The 20289-nt window shown below is 41.1% G+C and overlaps 1 protein-coding gene across 1 annotated transcript in view; it reads left to right on the top strand.

Moving 5' to 3' along the window:
• Positions 1-2644: 2644 nt before the first annotated feature.
• Positions 2645-20289, top strand: part of Net1 (neuroepithelial cell transforming 1) — a 40489-nt gene continuing 22844 nt past the window's right edge. Inside the window, exons 1-3 of the mRNA XM_050150474.1 lie at positions 2645-2863; positions 9533-9599; positions 12719-12778. Coding sequence (XP_050006431.1) covers positions 2736-2863; positions 9533-9599; positions 12719-12778 — 255 coding nt within the window. The 5' untranslated portion in view covers positions 2645-2735. The remainder of the gene's footprint in view (positions 2864-9532; positions 9600-12718; positions 12779-20289) is intronic.

Here is a 20289-nt window from a genome sequence, read left to right as displayed (position 1 = left end):
CATTTAACTGGGGCTGGCTTACAGTTTCAGAGCTTCAGTCCATTATCACGGAGGGAAGAATGGTGGCACCCAGGCAGACATGGTGCTAGAGAAGTAGCAGCCAAGAATTCTATATCCAGATCCACAGGCAACAGAAGAGAAAAACTCTGGCCTTGGAAGGGGCTTTTTGAAACCTCAAAGCCCATCCCCAGTGACATACTTCCTCCAATAAGACTATACCTCCTAATCATCTCAAATAGTGCCACTCCCTGGTGACCAAGTACTCCAATCTATAAGCCTATGGGGGTCACTTTTATTCAAACCAGCACCCTGGTATAACAAGTTCAACATGGGGACAACTCGAGCTCTCACGCTTTTGCAGTAAGCGCTTTGCTCATTATCTTCCCAGCCCTCACAAATGTCTTCCTAAATTTTTCCTCTAATATTAAGAATTGAGTCAACATTAATGGGGAAAATGAGAGCATTTGAGTAAGGTAAGAAGAAGGCGTCCATCTAAGCTGGAGCTGGAGTTACAGGCATCTGTAAGCTGTCCAATGTGGTTACTAAGATCCAAACTTGTATCTTCTACAAGATCATCCAATACTCTTAACTGATGAGCCATCCCTCCAGCCCTGGTTTAGTTTTTTGCTTTTTCTGATGTAATATTTTTTTATATTTTTTTAAATATTTATTTATTTATTATGTATACAGCATTCCTTCCATGTATGTCTGCAGGCCAGAAGACCCCATTATAGATGGTTGTGAGCCACCATATGGTTGCTAGGAATTGAACTCAGGACCTTTGGAAGAACAGTCAGTGCTCTTAACCTCTGAGCCATCTCTCCAGCTCCCTGATGTAATATTTTTATTGATTGTTTGGAAGTTTCACAAAATACACCCTGATCACACTCACTTCCCAGTCTTCCCAGGCCCACACCCACCCCACCTTTGGGGTTTCCCCCAAAGAAAAGAAAGAAAGAAAAAAAAATACCATTTTCTTTAAGGGGCTGGTTTTGATCTTTTGAGACAAAGTTGGGAAGGAAAGGGTTTATTTTATGCTTCCACATCACAGTTCAACACCAAAGGAAGTCAGGACAGGAAGTCAAGAGAGGCATGAACATAGAGGTGGAAGCTGAGTAGAGGCTATGGGGAAGGGGGGTGCTGCTGCTGCTTACTAGCTTGCTCCTCATAGCTTGCTAAGCCTGATTTGTTATAAAATCCCAGGACCACCAGCCATTGGATAGCACCACTCTCAACGAGCAGGACCCTCCCTCATCAACCGCTAATTAAGAAAAGGCTCTACAGGCTTGCCTACAGCCCGATATTATAGCAGCATATTCTCAGCGGAGGTTCTCTCCTCACAGGTGACTATTGCTTGTGTTAAGTTGACATAAACCTAGCCAGCACAGTTCTATAGCTCATGTTTTTACTTAAAATTAAAATGTTTGATTTTATTACATGCTTTTTTGGTTTTTTTTTTTTTCAAAATGTTTGTATTTTTTTCAAAATAAGGTTTCTCTGTGTGGATCTGGCTCCACTGGAGCTCACTCTGTAGACCAGGCAGGCTATAAACTCACAGAGATCCACCTGCCTCTGCCTCCTGGGTGCTGGGATTAAAGGTACATGACACCATCACCTGTCATACCTTTTATTTTTAAATATTTCTTTTATTTTTTGAGATTATAATCGCATCACTTATCTCCTTTTCTTCCCTCCCTCCTAGCCCTCTCTTATACATCTTCTCGCTCTCTTTCAAATTTGTGGTCTCTTTTTTTCCCATTAATTATTGTTACATACATATACATATATACATATATGTTCCTAAATACATAAATACAGCCTGCTCAGTCTGTATGATATTACTTGTAAATGTTTTCAGGGCTGACCGCTTGGTATCGGTGTGATCTTCCCTGGGGAGGACTATTTTTTATAGGCTGAAGATAGTCTTTCCAGTCAATGAGTTGTATTTAGATATCTCCCAATCACTCATTTGGATTGCCTTTAATTTTTCTATTACGTACAAAGCCTTTAACATCTTCCTGCACACATGGCGTTATTTTTTAGGATAACCTCCCACAAAAATAAGAGTCCACATTTAAGGCTGTTATCGATATTTAAAATAAAGAACTTTTTATTTACCAGTCTTCATAAAAATAACCTGAGAACTGTCCTTTTGTTTCGTGCCGCACGTTTTCAGTTTTGCCAGCAGAGGAAGCACTGGAAGAGAGGAGGACTAGCTAGACGACACTGGTTATCTGGCGGCATAACTGAGGACACAGGTATTGCTTTTGGCAAGTAGGCATATATCCCAGAAGAATAATTTAGTCTTTATATGCCCACTGCACCTTGCTTTCCTTTCAACCTATCAAACGCTAAGCAACATCAAATGGAAAACAGCTTTCTATCCATTTTTCTGGCCTGCAGCAAACGTGAATAAAGACTGGTTTTGAGATATTCAGGATACCCCTAACTTTCACCCTGTTGTTGCTAATTTGTCTCGCCTTTTCCCTCAGGCTTCCAGGAGTGTGCTGCGAGGTCCTCGGGGCTGGGGCGGGACTCCACATATCCTAGCAACCGCTACTCGCTCTCTGATTGGCTGACCGCTGGGCCGCCGCCATTTTCAAATCCCCGGATGATGGCGGTACCAGCTCTCTGCTAGAAGGCAACATACTGCCTCGCAGAAGCTGGCGGGCACCGTGCCCGCCACGGTCGGTCTCCCGGGCACTGGGCCACCGCCCCACCCCCTGTCTCCGGACATGGAGCCAGAGCCAACGGCTCAGAAGCAGCCCCGGCCGCGGAGGAGAAGCCGCAGGGCCTCAGTGCTCTGCGAGGACAGAGCCGCAGGGCCTCCGGCCGACACACCCGGGCCGGCGGCGGACGGGAGGTGAGTGTGCAGGAAGTGGCTGGGGAGAACCAGAGATGGATCCCGGGGACCGGGAAGTGGGTGGATGGGGAGCACCAGGCGTGGAATCCAGAGACTCGGAAAGGGGTGGATGCTCCTGTAGAAGCGGGAGCTCACCGCGCGCTGGGAATGGAGCAGGGAGGTTGGCAGGGAGGTAGGAGCACGGAGAGAGGCAGGCCGGGCAGAAATGCGGGAACCCACGGGAGGAGAGTGTACTGCTTGCTGTCCAGCCCGGAGGCTCCGAGGACTCGCCAGCCTTGAGATGAGGCCCCAAACAGCGACTGCTAGGCCCTGCTTAGAAGGGGCGGACCCATTGGGCTTGTTGACAGTCTTCTTTAACCCCTTCCTGGGGAGCCGTACTTTTCTGTACAAGAGCTGTCCCCTACACGACTCTAGCCGACCCAGACTGTCACGGAGCCTGTGGTAAGGGGAGTGATTGTCACCTGAACAGGCACCAGCCCTTTAAGCCAGAAAGCGGCTGTTTGAAATGAAATGGTTTTTTTTTTTTTTTCCAGACCAGAATAGGCCAGGCTCCCGGCACGAAGAGATCAGAGAAAGTCACTCTCTGTCTTTTCGATTATTAGCACATTTCATATTCTGTGTCTTCATTTCTGTATGTCTGGAAAAGGTGGACGTTAGATTGGTTTTAGAAACCTGCATCTGGAAGAGATGCCATGGAAATCACAATGTTATTATCAAATAGGAAATCAAAATGGCATTTGTCTGTGCTGCTCTGCAATGCTTTTGACCCGTGATATATGAAATTGTTTTAAATTACTGAATATAGTGTTCCCATCCTAATGAGGGACTCGGATGAAGTGTCAGGTCCCATCACTTTGTATGAGCTCGGTGCCTGTGCACTGAGGATACCATAGTTTCTGCTTCACATAAGGCATTGGTGGACCTCAGTGCTTAGCATGGCCCTGCACGAAGAACGCTCCACACAAATCTTGTCTGTCAGTTTTTATCTTTGAAGGTGACCATCCGGTATCTGCTCCATCTTTTCAGAAGCCCACTTGCCGCAGTTTTAGGTTTGGTGGTGGTGGCTTTGTTTCTGAGGCAGGTTCTCACTGTGTAACTTGATCGTTCCAGAACTCCCTATATAAGGAAGCTGAGCAGAAACTCACACCGTGCATTCTGCACCGGAGCTGTTCTCTACTAAAGCTAGCAGGCTGCAGGGGCTCAGACCAAACCTCGGGGTAACGGTGCTGAGGAGGAGAATTGTCACCTGAGCAGGCAGCAAACCTTTCTTCCTAAAAGCTTTCTTCCTTGGCCTCCCCCAGTGCTAGGATTACAGTGTATACCACCACACCCAGATCACTTGTTATGATTTTAAACTTTTATATAACTTTCTGTCCAGTTATGCCATATGGTTTTGAGGAATATATTACTTTCATTACCAATGCATGGGTAAACCCAGTGTGTTAAGTAACTCCATAAAGAGCTAGATTCTTTCACTTGGTACAGATTTTTATTAGTTTGAAGTTTAAGGTAATAATTTACCTGAATTGTTACCTTCTGAATCGTCCTCTCATCCTGTGTTTAAGAAGAAGTCAGCGTGCAGAAGGAAGTCATCCTTGAGACTGAGAGTTAGGAAAATCAGGAAAGACTAGTTAAAAGGGGGAAAAAGAGGAGAGATTCCAAAAGATGGATGGAGGCGGTTCTGCACTTATTCAGTGATAACTGTTGCACCTGCCAGACAAAGACACTGTTGTAGATAGTGGGGACTCTAGAACGCAAATAGCTAGCTGGAGCTCTTGCTCTTGGGAATCTGGGATTCTCTTGGGGAGGGTTGGTCACATGAAGTGAATGAAAGCCTCGTGAAAGGCATAGAGATTATTACTATTTTTTGGAGATCACAGGGAAAGTTTCTTGATAATGCAGTTGGAGAGAAGGGAGGGATGGAGATGTGGGAATTTGGAAGAAACTTCTCTGATATAGAGGAGCAGCAAGTGCTCATCTGGGAAGAAGAATTCTGGGTATCTCAGGGAACTTCAAAACGGGCGAGGAGGGTGAAGTAAAGCAAGTGGGGCATGTGGGAAATGGAGTGACAGAGGGGATCTTGTAGTAGTTAGTGCCTGGTGGACAGTCATTGTAAGCCCTCCAGATCCAGACCAAGGAGCTGGCTCAGCAGCTAAAGGCATGTTCTGACAAGGCTGACCTGAGTTCGAGCTCCAGGACCCACATAATGGAAAGAGAGAGTCCACCTCCACGTTGTTCTCTGGCCTGTACACACGTACATACATAAATGTAAAAATATTTTTAAAGAATTTCAAGTTTAATTTAGCAAATTAGGAAGGAAGTTAGAGAAATTGGTATGGACATACCCTCATGTGTATGGTATATGTTGCTAGTGACTGTGCATACAGGTATTTGTACTCAACACTACATTAGAGAATGTTTATCCAATCGTATTTTTAAAAGTGTTAAATTGGTGGTGGCGCACATCTTTAATCCCAGCACTCGGGAGGCAGAGACAGGCGGATCTTTGGGAGTTCGAGGCAAGCCTGGTCTACAAGAGCTAGTTCCGGTTGGTCACCAAAGCTACAGAGAAACCCTGTCTCAAAAAAAAAAAAAAAAAAAAAAAAAAAAAAAAAAAAAAAAACCAGTGTTAAATTGGTTGAGTGTATTAAATTCTTTTATACATTTTTCAGCTTTTTGGGTTTGGTTTTTTGGTTCATTCACTTGTTTTGAAGCCAAACCTCCCCAGACTGGCCTGGGACTCAATATGTAGTCAAGGATAACCTTGAACTCCTGAACCTCCTGCCTCTACCTCAAAAGTGCTGGGGTTACCAATGTGTGCCACCATGATTAGCTACTTTCAGCCCTTTCAAATAAGAATTTGTCAGGCTTTAACCCCTTCTTACTCTGAATATAGAGCTGAGAATAGTTTGCAGTGGGTTGAAAAAAAATGTGGTGTGATTTATTCAGAAAATAAATGAATGCCAGATACAAAGAATTAGAGATGGGAAGTAATCTAGTAGGAACAAATAAGCAAGTCAAATAGTATTTGGTAAGAGCTTCTAGTGATAGACAGTGGCGTAGATACAAATAAAAGGAATACTCCATCCTGGCTAGAGAAGACAGGAAATAACTCCCTGTTGCAATCCCTGAGTCCAGGAGGATTGTTGGTTTGGGGTGCATAATGAGTGGGTAACTATAAGGCTGGAGATACAGCCCAGGAAGTAGAGTGCTTGTCTAGCATACATAAGGCCCTGGGTTTGAACCCCAGCACTTCCTACTACTGGGCATGCTGGCACCTTCTTGTAATCACAGCACCCTGAAAGTAGAGGCAGGAAGGTCAGAGGTTCAAGATCATCTTAGAAGAAACCTTGTCACACTAAGCAGATTAATAAGTAAGCAGATAGATAGATGAATAACTTTACTTATGTAAAAGACCCTGAAACAAATGGGCATGCTGAATTCCGGGTGTATGTACTCATTCACTGTAGCTGCAGAACCTAAAGTAAGGCTATGGAAGAGGAAGTAAATAGAAATTATACTGAGGCAAAAGCCTCATTGTGAAGAGGTTCAGTATGTCATGGTAGGTGAGAGGAACTACTGGGAGATTTTAAACAAGCCAGTGTTGCGAGCATGTGGATAATTTTTAAAAACCCTGTCTTTCATTTAAAAAATAAATAACATCTGGGATTCATGGCACTCTAAATCTTATAAAAACTCTTTCCTTAAGAAGTGCTTATATACAAAATATTTCATATTTATGATCCGAAAAGCTTAGTGTTTATACCAGATTTAAAAACAAAAAGAGCAGTCTTTAGCAACCTGGATGGGAATGGTGAGCATTTCAATCTGATGGTTGGCACTGGTTGGAGAACGAGTGCATGGTGTGTATTACAGGAAATGTCACTGCAACAGAGAAGCACTAATAATCAAAGGGACACAGCTTTGGAGAGATCTCTTGTGCAAGAGTAAGCAGATACGCTGAGGGAAATAAGCAAAGAGAAGGAAACAGTGAGAAGAAAAGGAGTCAAGGATCCCAAGGGCAAGAAAGGATAAAACACGAGGTACCAGTGGGGATGAAGAGCACTGGAAAAGATGATTCAGCTGTGAAAGAGTATTTGTTGCTCTTTCAGAGGACCAGATTTTGATTCCCGCTCCCACGTGACAGATGTAACTCCTGTTCCAGGGGATCTGATACATTCTGACCTCCATGGGCACTGCTTGCGTGTGATGCACTTACAGACAGGCGAAACACTCGTATGCTTCATTTCTACCAAAACTGATGAAGTGTACTGTACTGTACACTGCTCAGGAGCACATCGTAGGAAAAGGAAGGATGTCAGAGGCACAGTGACAGCACGCTGGAGTTAAGGAAGACATGGCTTCATGAGCCAAACTGGCTCCTTACCGTGCTAGTCTATCTTCTGCCCGAAATGCCGTGGTCACTTTGGTGTATAATAACGTTGTGTCTGTTGGATAGAGATCCTAAAGGCCATGATCACTTTGGTGTATAATGACGTTGTGTCTGCTGGATAGAGATCCTGATGCTCCGCAGCTCCACATCTCAGTCTTCGTCCCTTTGGAAGTGAGTTCAGTGTTTCTTCTAGAAAAACCACATATGCTCTTAATGTTTTATGAAACTGGATTTTGTTCCACAAGACTTAAATAATGATTATATTTTGAGTCTAACTCTTACTTAGAAGGGGAAAATAGAAGAGTATGTCTGTTCAAAAATTTTGGAAGTTGGCACTGTCACCCACGTTTTCTAGGTACAGCTTATTATTTCAGTTTATTCTCTCCATGATGTTTAAAACTAGAAATGTGTTATTGAAATGGGAGGCTCTAAGCTGATTGTCAACAGTGCTTAAAAGAATCTTACCATCAGACTGAATGTAATTTCCAGTTAGCTTTTTTAAAGATTCTCAAGAGCTAGTTTTTGTTTCCAACTGTCAGATATCAAATTCTAAGATCAGTATAGTTGTATGTAATTAATTTATAGCTTTGGTTTTATAATTCTCCATCATACTTTTCCTAGTTGGCTTTCTATTGCTGTGATAAACAGCATGACCAAAAGCACCTTAGGGAGGAAAGGGTTTTTTCATCTTCATTACCACTTCATGCAGGATTAGAGTGACGGCTTTGGTGACTGGTGCCTCTTATGGGCTAAACTATCTTAACAGCCAACTTTACTGTTGTCTGGTGAGGCTTTGCTGATAGCCATGTTTCCTTTATTGTCCTTGCTGAAATACAGACTTCTGCTTTCTATTTAACTTAGAAAAGTACAGGAATCCTTGTACTTGATTTCAGCTTGAAGCTTTTGCCATCTGTAATGTTATAGAAATGTATGGTAAAGAAAGAACGTGCATGAGAGGCATGGTAAGGGTCAGATTTAAAATAGACCATGACCTGGCCTTAAGAAGCTAAATAATAACTTGAATAACAATTGGTCTAAAATAGCTAGAAATTTATTAGTGACCATCTACATTCAATTTTTGTCCTGCTTATGTCTTAAATTGATTTTTAAGATTTTTTTTAAAATAAAATTTGTATTTTGCTTGTATGTGTATATGTGCACTATGTGTCTAGTGTCCATGAAGGCCAAGAGGACATCAGATCCTAAGAGTTCTAGTTCCAGGTGGTTGTGAACCATCATGTGGGTGTTGGGATCCCAAGTCCTCTACAAGAGTAGCAAGTGCTCTTAACCAGTGTGCCATCTCTTCAGTCCTACACTACATTTATAACCAAAAAAGGCCAAATACATACCTTCTCTCCGGTCACAATAGATTAGCACTCCATGTCTTTTTCTTCTGGTTAGCCTACCAACAGCTTCCCCATGTCAGCTCCATCCGGGTTATACTTGAGCTCCCCCCTCCCCTTTTTGTTCCATTATAAAGGTCACACTCCTCTTACTTTTCTGAGCCTCTGCCAAAGGGCAAGTGATGACAACTCCCTTGCTTCTGCTCTCCTTATTTGGCTGCCGTTTATCTACATGAGAGGAAAACCATCTTTGTTCCACATTCTATATTCTCAAGTGATTAACAGTACAGCTGATGGGCATCACCTGTGCCGTTTTGTGATTTTTTTTTAAACATATTTGTAAATACAGATATTTCCATCTTGTGTATATACAGGCCTGTATTTTAGAAAGGTAAAGGTAGATTCTGTAACGGGACTCTCTTGCTTTAATTCTAATTGTCAAAAATTAAAAGAGATTTGCATTCATGTAAATAACATTTTGGCTTTAATATGTTAGTTTTTCATTTATTTTTAAATATGGGCATAAGTTTTGAATTGTACCAAATGTAGTTATAAATTCACTTGCTGTTTTTTATTATTAATAAAATATTAAAGCTGTTGTTGTATATTAGTAGATTTTTATATTGTTGAGATATATATATATATATACATATATATATATTCCCAAGATGAACTCTGTTTGCTTTGGAGAAATGTTTTTTAATAGTTGTCCCTCCATTAATTTTATATAGTCTCTTTTCAGTGCAGAGATTCTGGGGACGGCATATGCCCTGTTATGTGTGTATACTGGCCAGAAGGACGGTGCGCTCTCCAGCTGCTGGCTCTGGATCACTGTTTTAACTAGTTTGGAGACTGCAAACACGATGGCTTTTTATCTGCCAGTCACCTTACTACATGGAACTTACTCTGTTTATCTGACTCTTCTGTCAATAGATGCTCCCTTCGGAGAGGCAGCTCCTTCACGTTTTTAACACCTGGCCCTCACTGGGACTTCACTTTGGTGAGTAGATAACTGGATTTTCAAAACATTGGGATCTATCCCTGGCTGTCTTTCATTTTCCTACAACTCAGTTGTGCTGTGAGTAGCTCATGAAGCAGAACTTCTAAAGCCCTATTGGCAACCTTATTTAGTCCTTTGTTTCCAAAAGCTGGAAGTTTTATTTCAAGTAAATGAAACATTTTTCAAAGCACCCATATGAATTCATCTTTAACACTGGACCTTTCTGTTCCTTTGAGTGCTAAAAGCAAGGCATTGTTTTATGTACATTCTTTGACAACTTTTTATACTATGTTTAAAAATATATAAATGCTTGACTATAGATTATATGTATTTATATATACATATATATATAAAATGAGTGATTGATTATCTGCTGTTGGCTACCTCAAGACAGAGGAATCCCCTTGCCATTTTTAGGGCAAGGATCTTTTTTAAGATTTGTTTTTATTTTATATTCTTATTGTGGAAATAGTATCAAATTTAGTAGAAATAAATTCATGAAAATAACACTTATGGGAAAATCTGGGAAGCATTAAACAGGGAAGAGCTGGTTGAGAAGAGAGATACTCTAATCTTCATGCAGGAAAAGACTGCCATAACAAAAAGTCAGTTCTCCTTGAAAGACTCCATATTTTGTGTAATTTTAAAAGAGATCTGATTAGAGTTCCCTAGCCCCCCTTCTACAGTTCCCATGGAAGGAGACCCAGAACACAACTGTACAGATTAGGGTGCCTATAACTGCTGTTAGTTAAGGCACAGCATGATAGGGACACACATTTGGTAAGTAGACCAGGAAACAAAATAAGAATCCAGAGAGACAGGAAGGGGCCAGACATAGTCTGTCTTTCCAGAGCATACTCACTGCAACCCACTTTCTCCAACTAGGCTCCTCCTATAGTTCTAAACTCCCAGTTGTCTTTGGGGTTGTTCCTATGGCTGGATTATCACTGATGAAGGTAGGAGCCTCCTGATGCAGTCATTTACCCAGATGTCCCTTCTCTAAACACTGCTTGTGTCAGGACCAAGCCTTCAATTCATGAATAGCTTGCAGAGAACATTTCACATCCAAACCACAACACCCACACGTTTGAGAATTTTCTCTATCCGCTGGTATGATAACCAGTGAATGGGACTCTTGGCAAACAGTGTTAGGGTAGAAGGAGGCAGCTGATTGCTGCATATTCACAAAAGTAACTTCTAGGTAGATCTAAACAAATAAAACCTGAAGGTTTTTGAAGAGAGCAACAGTACACCATCTCAAATCCTGTTAGCTTTCTCTGTTCCTGTGGGCACACCTGTATTTACAACTCAAATGGTCATGTGCTTTTTCCCTCATTCTCTTCCTTTGCTTCACAGTGTCTCCCTTCCCCCTGGAGGCTTGTGCATCTCCAGTGTCTCCTGACCCCTGTCAGCAACTCCACGCTTATTGCTCTAGATTTCATTACTATTGTTTGCCTGTTAATGTGCAGGTTCCTTAGATAGGTAGAAATACGTAGGACTTGGGGTTAGCTAGCTTAGCAAAGCCATGATCACATTGTTCATACCTTCCTCTTTTTTCTTTTTTTTTTTTTAACATGACCTTCAAGTAAATAAAGATTTAAAATCTATCACTTTGGTTCTGAAGTTTTTCCCAGTTCTGATTTATAATGTTTCTTCTTTTCTTATATCATTTTCCAGTGCTTGTTAAACTCAGTTGAGAATGGTGATTTAAAAAAAAAAAAAATCTGGTGTGCCTTCATTGCCCAGTAGTGTGGTATTCTGTCCCCCCACCACCGGAGTAATTTTGGTTTGGGGGGTTGGTTTTAATTAGATTTGTTCATTTTGTTTTATGTGTGTTTTGCTTACATGTATGTACCACATTCCTGCTTGGTGCCCATGGAAGTCAGAAGAGGGTATTAGATCCTCTTGAACTGGAGTTGTGGGTGCTGGGAGTAAAATCTGGGTCCCCTACAAGACCATCAGGTGCTCTTAGCAGCTGAGCCATCTCTCCACCTCCCACAGGATGATTTTTATAGGATTTGAATTTGAGATTTTTTTTTCCACTTAAATTAGTTTCTCTTGCTTCTTTCCCTTTACAAAGGGGCTTAGATGACTTTTCTAACGTCACAGACTTCCTCTCATTTCCATGGGGGTGCTTTTTCTGCTCTCTGGCTCTGTTATTCCCCCTGCATCTATCCAGAAGTTTTTCTCTTTTAGCTATTTTGTTCCATTGTGATTGAACTCCAAGCCTTCTCTTCTCATGGGGCCAGGAACTGAAGAGAACCTTAGATGGTTAGTTTTAGGCGTTTTCAAGAGCTAGTCTGCGTCCCAAGGAATATGTTATTTTAAGATGTGAAATGATAAAATGCTACTTAATGGTGTTTATGCTTAATTGATTAAGAATTATAAATGATAGATATGTACACAGTTATGCTACCCTGGAACCAGGCAGAGCTAAATGATTACCCGGGTCATTCCAGGACATAGATGTTCCTCTTCCATTTGATAAATCCTGCTTTAGGTAATAAATTCGAGTTTGGGCTATGAGAAGAGGACGCCCCCCCCCACACACACACACACATACACACACACAAACAGACTTCCCTCACCCCTTGATAAACAGTAAGTTCCTTTCATAAAACTTGCATTTCTATAATAAAATACTTTTCTTTTATGAGCAGATGTCTCGTAACTTACATGAGTTCTAGTCTAAAACACACATAAGGTTTTAGTGGTGTGGAATGACTTCAGCAAGAGAGCACTTAGTCCGAGGGTACTGTTTAGGCAGTGCAATTCCAGAGATAATTTGTAAGTTTCCCTAATCAATATACTTTTTTCTTTTTTAAATATTTGTTTTATTTGTGTGTGTGTGCGTGTGTGTGTGTGTGTGCGTGCGCACGCAGAGGTCAGAAAAGGGCATTGTGTGTGTGTGTCCCTGTCCAGTGTGGAGCTGGAGTTACAGGTGGTTGTGAGCTGCAGACATAGGTGCTGGGACCAGAACTCCTGTCCAATGAAAGAGCAGCCAGCATTCTTAACTGCTGCAGCTCCTTGGAATGATTTTTTTTCTAGTTGTGTGGAATCTTTGTCTAATACAGTAACATTTAGTTCTATGTATAAATCAAATCTTTTTTTTTCCTTAGAAAAGAAAGCGAAGAGAGAAAGATGATGATGTTGTAAGCCTTAGCAGCCTTGATCTGAAGGTAAGCCCTGCTGCCATGTAAAGAAAAGCATTTTAATGTGTACAGATAGCACTTTGTTCCTGTGCTGTGGGAATGATGAGTGTTGAGTTTGGGAGGGGAAAAGGCATTCACTGCATCTTTTTAAATACAAAACAGAACAGTATTGTCTACAGATACCCTTTGGTGGTTTGAATGAGAATGCCTCCCGTAGACTCATATATTCATTCTTAGTCCCCAGTTAATGAACAGTTTGAAAAACTAGGCCCTCTTTCTCTCCCCTCCCCCCTCCCCCTCCCTCCCTCCCTTTCTCTCTCTGCTGCCTGCTAATCAGGATGTAAAGCTCTCAGCAACTTCTCAGCACCGCACCTGCCTGCATACCACCATGTTGTTCACCATAATGAGGGACTAGCCCTCTAAAACTATAAGCAAGCACCAATTAAATGTTTTTTATATAAGAATTGCCTGGTCGTTGTATCTTTTCATAGCAATAGAATCCTAAGACACCCTCTTTGTGGTTCTTCTTCTTGGTTAAGAATGAGAGGAATAGCGTTCTCAAAACAATGGTAAGGTGTAAGTAGTAAAGAGCCAGGCGTGATCTATGTAAACAAAGAAGGTAGTAGCGGGGATAGCCGTAAGAACAAGGGAGCACTACTTCTGGGCTCCAACCCATTATTGTGAACAAGACTCATCAGAGTTGAAACTTCCCAAGTGTTAAATATTGGATAGGTGCAAATGGAGACTGTGTGTTCATTTCCCTGCCGCAACCCAGACCCGAATAATCACACAGAAACTGTATTAGTTACAACACTCTTTAGCCAAGGGTTCAGGCATATTTCTAGCTAGCTCTTACATTTTCAATTAGCCCATTTCTATTCATTTATGTATTGCCACGAGGCCTGGCTTACCAGTAAGGTTCCAGAGTCTTTCTCCTTTGGCAGCTACATGGCATCTGCCTGACTCCACCTTCTTTCTCCCTGCATTCTTTTTAGTTTTCCTGCCTACTTATATTCTGCCCTGCCATAAGCCAAAGGAGCTTCTTTATTAACCAATGCTAATAAAACATATTCATAGCATACAGAAGGCAATCCCACATCATCTCCACTTTACTGTCTTAAGTAAAAAGGAAGACTTTAAATTTAACATAGTAAAAATACATATAACAAAACAGGTATCAAGCAAGAATTAGTTACAATATTTAGTCTTTTGAATCTGGCAAAATTAAAGAAAATATTCTATCATCTATTTTATCTTGTGAGTTTCATAGCTAATGTATCTTTGATCATAACTAAGGAAAACTATAACTACCTGTCTTCAACTCCATCAGAGACCCCAGAAGGATAAAATGTTACCTAAGTAAACAGGAAGTACATTTTAAGCAACTTCCAAAGATCTAGAAATGACAGGGACATCTCGTTGCCTGGACAGTCACCCAAATTTCTTTTGTAACATTGAGGCATCCATCTTCAGCCTATAGGCTCATAGTATTTGGCAGATTTTTCCTTAAAGCAGGAAATTTGAAAGACTATTTCACCTATATTGGCAGTTTACCACTCAATTTCTTCTGTGTCCTGCAGAATATCTGGAAGACTCTTTGGTGAACCAGTAACCCTGAATGATTGTCTTGCCTTCTTCTGGCAAGTTTAGTAGTCATTTTTTTTTTTGTGGGTCCTGTGTGTCCAGCTTATACAGTACACCATCAAGCAGTCCAGGCAAGAGCAGTGTCTTGCCCAAATGGCTAGTAAACTCCATAAGGAGCCTCTTCAATGCCCATCATCCTCTTGAAGCAAATTGGTGCTGCCAAAAGCAGACATGTCTCACTGCCAAGAAAAGTCTTAAGTTCTTAAATATTTTAAATGCCATATTCTGTAGGTCTTTGAAGTGTTGATCTATCTAACTGAAATATATCTCTATATATCTAGAAAACATAACTACAAGTTTGACTATCGTAAATAACCATTAATCCATAATTTTTAATTATACATTGCATTTTTTAATGAGCTGTAAAACCTTAATACCTTAAACAAGAGTAGAAATATATATAAGAAATGGACCTTAGCTGGGCAGTGGTGGCGCACGCCTTTAATCCCAGCAGTCGGGAGGCAGAGGCAGGCGGATCTCTGAGTTCGAGGCCAGCCTGGTCTACAAGAGCTAATTCCAGGACAGGAACCAAAAAGCTACAGAGAAACCCTGTCTCGAAAAAAAAAAAGAAAGAAAGGAAGGAAGGAAGGAAGGAAGGAAGGAAGAAAGAAAGAAAGAAAGGAGAAAAGAAATGGACCTTAAATTTGCATCAATAAACCAAGATTTATACCAATGCAAAGTATTCATCTCTATGATATCTCCCCTTAAAAAAAAAGAGATTGACTGTGACCATTAACGATTTGTACCCAACCCCTTTTAAATGAAAATAAACATTTATAAACAATCATTTTGAGAATTTGGGTATAGCTTTCTCCAAACTGCTGTCTGCTGTTTCTTGGGTGAAGTAGTTTTAGGGTTCATGGAGACCTTTCAGAGAGTCATGTTCCGTCAAACCACATTAGCCTGGAAGGAATCCACAGGTTTTCATCTTGTGTGGAAACAAAAGCAGAACCTCTTTTCCAAAGTAACATATCCTTAGACTCAAATTTTGAAGTCAAGGTACCATATACATACATACATACATACATACATACATACATACATACATACATACGTATGTGTGTTGGTTTAGTTTAACAGCCCCCAGAATCAAATGTCTCTCTGCAGTCAAAAAAATTCGAAGAAAACACAATGATATACATAATCTAGACTCTCTGTGTATTTTTCATCTTTTGTTTGGTTGGTTGGTTGGGTTTTTTTGTTTTGTTTTTGGTTTCTCTGTAGCTTCCAAAGCCTGTCATGGAATTAGCTCTTGTAGACCAGTCTGGCCCTGAATTCACAGAGATCCGCCTGCCTCTGAAGGTATAAGCCACCACCTCCTGGCTTTATGTTGCTTTTTTATATTACTTTTACTGTCTCTTTAAAGACTTTGTTTTATTTTTTAATACTATTTCTTTTTGTAACTGTTTGTGTTAGTTTTCCTCTCTCCCAGGCCTAAGTACACTTTTTAAACACACTGTGTCTTGTTTAGGGGTCTTTTGTCTGGATCTGTCCTATTGTGTATCTGAAATCTTTTCTGCTAAGGAGCACCTTTAAAGTAGTAAGCAGTGTGGTCGTGGTGGTGCTGGAGGCTGGCTCTGCCTCTTTCAGCCTTTTAACATGGCAGAGGTACGTTCATCGCCAGCTCTGGAACTGCTGGGTGGGAGCCGTGCTCACCACCTCAACTCTGGGAAGCAGCATGCAGCACATAAGCCCTTTGTTTTTTTTTTTTTTCGGAGTAAAAGCTAAATCTGCCATGCAGCACACTTCATGGCCTGGAAATGTCTCTATGTGGCAGCAGGAATAGGCCGTGCTTTTCCTGCCTGTGCACGCCCAGCAGACCTGATCCCACCACTTGCCCAGGCAGAGAGTGCTCAGCCATAGTTGTGCTCTCAGCTACATTTCTTCTAATCCCAAGTGGATGTACAAGCACCCAGACTGAAGCGGTGGCTGGCCACACTGGATAGCCCCAAACATTTGAGCACCATTATGTATTCAGAGACTGCACTTTCATTTTAGAGCCCGCGACTCTTAAATCTCTTAATCTCAGGGCCATGGGTTCATTCCCCACATTGGGTACCATTATGTAAATAGAGAGTACATGTTCATTTCCCAGCCACACAGAAACTATATTGATTACAACACCATTTAGCCAGTAGTTCAGGCATATTCCTAGATAATTCTTACATATCAAATTACCTCATTTCTATTATTTTATGTTTCACCATAAGGCTCTAACTTACTGGTAAACTAAAAGAGTCTTTCTCCTTCAGCAGCTAAATGCATCTGCTTGATTCCACCTTCTTTTCGCCCTGCATGCCTACTTATATTATGCCCTGCCATAAGCCATAAGAGCTTCTTTTTTTTAATTTTTTTATTATTTATTTATTTATTTATTAAAGATTTCTGTCTCTTCCCAGCCACCGCCTCCCACTTCCCTCCTCCTTCCCCAATCAAGTCCCCCTCCTTTGTAAGCCCAAAGAGCAATTAGGGTTCCCTGCCCTGTGGGAAGTCCAAGGACCTCCCACCTTCATCCAGGTCTAGTAAGGTGAGCATCCAAATGGCTAGGCTCCCACAAAGCTAGTACGTGCAGTAGGATCAAAAACCCATTGCCATTCTTGAGTTCTCAGTAGTCCTCATTGTCCGCTATATTCAGCGAGTCCGGTTTTATCCCAGGCTTTTTCATACCCAGGCCAGCTTGCCTTGGTGAGTTCCCAATAGAACATCCCCATTGTCTCAGTGTGTGGATGCACCCCTCGCGGTCCTGAGTTCCTTGCTCATGCTCTCTCTCCTTCTGCTCCTGATTTGGACCTTGAGATTTCAGTCCGGTGCTCCAATGTGGGTCTCTGTCTCTGTCTCCTTTCATCGCCTGATGAAGTTTAATATTCAGGAGGATGCCTATATGATTTTCTTTGGGTTCTCCTTCTTATTTAGCTTCTCTAAGAACCCGAATTATAGGTTCAATGTCCTTTATTTATGGCTAGAAACCAAATATGAGTGAGAACATTCCATGTTCCTCTTTTTGGGTCTGGCTTACCTCACTCAGGATGGTGTTTTCTATTTCCATCCATTTGCCTGCAAACTTCAAGAAGTCCTTGTTTTTTACTGCTGAGTAGTACTCTAATATGTATATATTCCATACTTTCTTCATCCATTCTTCAATTGAAGGGCATCTAGGTTGTTTCCAGGTTCTGGCTATTACAAACAATGCTGCTATAAACATAGTAGAGCATATACTTTTGTTGTGTGATAAGGCCTCTCTTGGGTATATTCCCAAGAGTGGTATTGCTGGGTCCATGGGTAGGTTGATCCCAAATTTCCTGAGAAACCTCCACACTGCTTTCCAGAGTGGTTGCACAAGTTTGCATTCCCACCAGCAATGGATGAGTGTACCCCTTTCTCCACAACCTCTCCAGCAAAGGCTATCATTGGTGTTTTTGATTTTTGCCATTCTGACAGGTGTAAGATGGTATCTTAAAGTTGTCTTGATTTGCATTTCCCTGATCGCTAAGGAAGTTGAGCATGACCTTAGGTGTCTTTTGGCCATTTGAACTTCTTCTGTTGAGAGATCTCTGTTCAACTCAGTGCCCCATTTTATAATTGGGTTGATTAGCCTTTTACGGTCTAGTTTCTTGAGTTCTTTATATATTTTGGAGATCAGACCTTTGTCAGTTGAGGGGTTGGTGAAGATCTTCTCCCAGTCAGTGGGTTGCCTTTCTGTCTTAGCGACAGTGTCCTTTGCTTTACAGAAGCTTCTCAGTCTCAGGAGGTCCCATTTATTCGATGAGGCCCTTACTGTCTGTGCTGCTGGGGTTATACGTAGGAAGTGGTCTCCTGTGCCCACGTGTTCTAGAGTACTTCCCACTTTCTCTTCAATCAGGTTCAGTGTGTTTGGACTGATATTGAGGTCTTTCACCCACTTGGACTTGAGTTTTGTGCATGGTGATAGATATGGGTCTATTTTCATTCTTCTACAGATTGACATCCAGTTTTGCCAGCACAATTTGTTGAAGATGCTCTCTTTTTTCCATTGTATACTTTTAGCTCCTTTATCGAAAATCAGGTGTTCATATGTTTGTGGGTTAAAGTCAGGGTCTTCTATTCGATTCCATTGGTCGACTTCTCTGTTTTTATGCCAATACCAAGCTGTTTTCAATACTGTAGCTCTGTAATAGAGTTTGAAGTCAGGGATGGTAATGCCTCCAGACGTTCCTTTATTGTATAAGATTGTTTTGGCTATCCTGGGTTTTTTGTTTTTCCATATAAAGTTGATTATTGTCTTCTCCAGATCTGTGAAGAATTTTGATGGGATTTTGATGGGGATTGCATTGAATCTATAGATTGCTTTTGGTAGAATTGCCATTTTTACTATGTTGATCCTCCCAATCCAAGAGCAAGGGAGGTCCTTCCATTTTCTGGTGTCCTCCTCTATTTCTTTCTTCAAAGACTTGAAGTTCTTGTCAAATAGATCTTTCACTTCCTTGGTCAGGGTTACCCCAAGATATTTTATGCTCTTTGTGGCTATCGTGAAAGGTGATGCTTCTGTGATTTCCCTCTCTGTTTCCTTATCCTTAGTGTATAGGAAGGCAACTGATTTTTTGGAGTTGATCTTGTATCCAGCCACGCTACTAAAGGTGTTTATCAGCTGTAGGAGTTCTTTGGTAGAATTTTTGGGGTCGCTTATGTATACTATCATGTCATCTGCAAATAACGAAAGCTTAACTTCTTCCTTTCCAATACGAATCCCCTTGATCCCCTTATGTTGTCTTATTGCTATTGCTAGAACTTCAAGCACTATATTGAAGAGGTATGGAGAGAGTGGACATCCTTGTCTTGTTCCTGATTTTAGTGGGATGGCTTTGAGTTTTTCTCCATTTAATTTAATGTTAGCTGTCGGTTTGCTGTAGATAGCTTTTATTATATTTAGGTATGACCCTTGTATCCCTATTCTCTCCAAGACCTTTATCATAAAGGGGTGTTGAATTTTGTCGAATGCTTTTTCCGCATCTAATGAAATGATCATATGGTTTTTTTCTTTCAGTCTATTTATATGGTGGATTACATTGATAGATTTGCGTATGTTGAACCAGCCCTGCATCTCTGGGATGAAGCCTACTTGATCATAATGGATAATTTTTCTGATGTGTTCTTGAATTCGGTTTGCCAGTATTTTATTGAGAATTTTTGCGTCGATATTCATGAGTGAGATAGGCCTGTAATTCTCTTTCTTGGTTGGGTCTTTGTGTGGTTTTGGTATCAGGGTAACTGTAGCTTCATAAAAGGAATTTGGCAATGACTTTTCTGTTTCTATATTGTGAAATACGTTAAGGAGTATAGGTATTAGCTCTTCTTGGAAGTTCTGGTAGAATTCTGCGTTGAACCCATCTGGTCCTGGGCTTTTTTTGGAAGGGAGATTTTTGATAACAGTTTCTAGTTCTTCGCGACTAACAGGTCTATTTAGATCATTCACCTGGTCTTGGTTTAGCTTTGGTATATGGTACTTATCTAAAAAAATGTCCATTTCTTTTGCATTTTCCAGTTTTGTGGCATACAGGCTTTTATAGTAAGATCTAATGATTCTCTGGATTTCCTCTGTGTCTGTGGTTATGTCCCCCCTTTCATTTCTGATTTTATTTATTTGCGTGTTCTCTCTCTGTTGTTTAGTTAGTTTGGATAGGGGTTTGTCGATCTTGTTGATTTTCTCCAAGAACCAACTTTTTGTTTCATTGATTCTTTGGACTGTTTTCTGTGTTTCTATTTTGTTGATTTCTGCCCTCAGTTTGATTATTTCCAGTCTTCTACTCCTTCTGGGCACCTCTGCTTCTTTTTTTTCTAAAGCTTTCAGGTGTGCCATTAAGTCCCCAATGTATGCTTTCTCTGTTTTCTTTAAGTGGGCACTTAGTGCTATGAACTTT

Source organism: Alexandromys fortis, unplaced genomic scaffold (assembly GCF_014885135.2).
Source record: "Alexandromys fortis isolate MF-2015 unplaced genomic scaffold, M_Fortis_MF-2015_v1.1 scaffold_69, whole genome shotgun sequence".
Classification (NCBI taxonomy): domain Eukaryota; kingdom Metazoa; phylum Chordata; class Mammalia; order Rodentia; family Cricetidae; genus Alexandromys; species Alexandromys fortis.
Note: the sequence above shows the minus strand (reverse complement) of the source record. Positions and strands in the feature narration are given on the sequence as shown.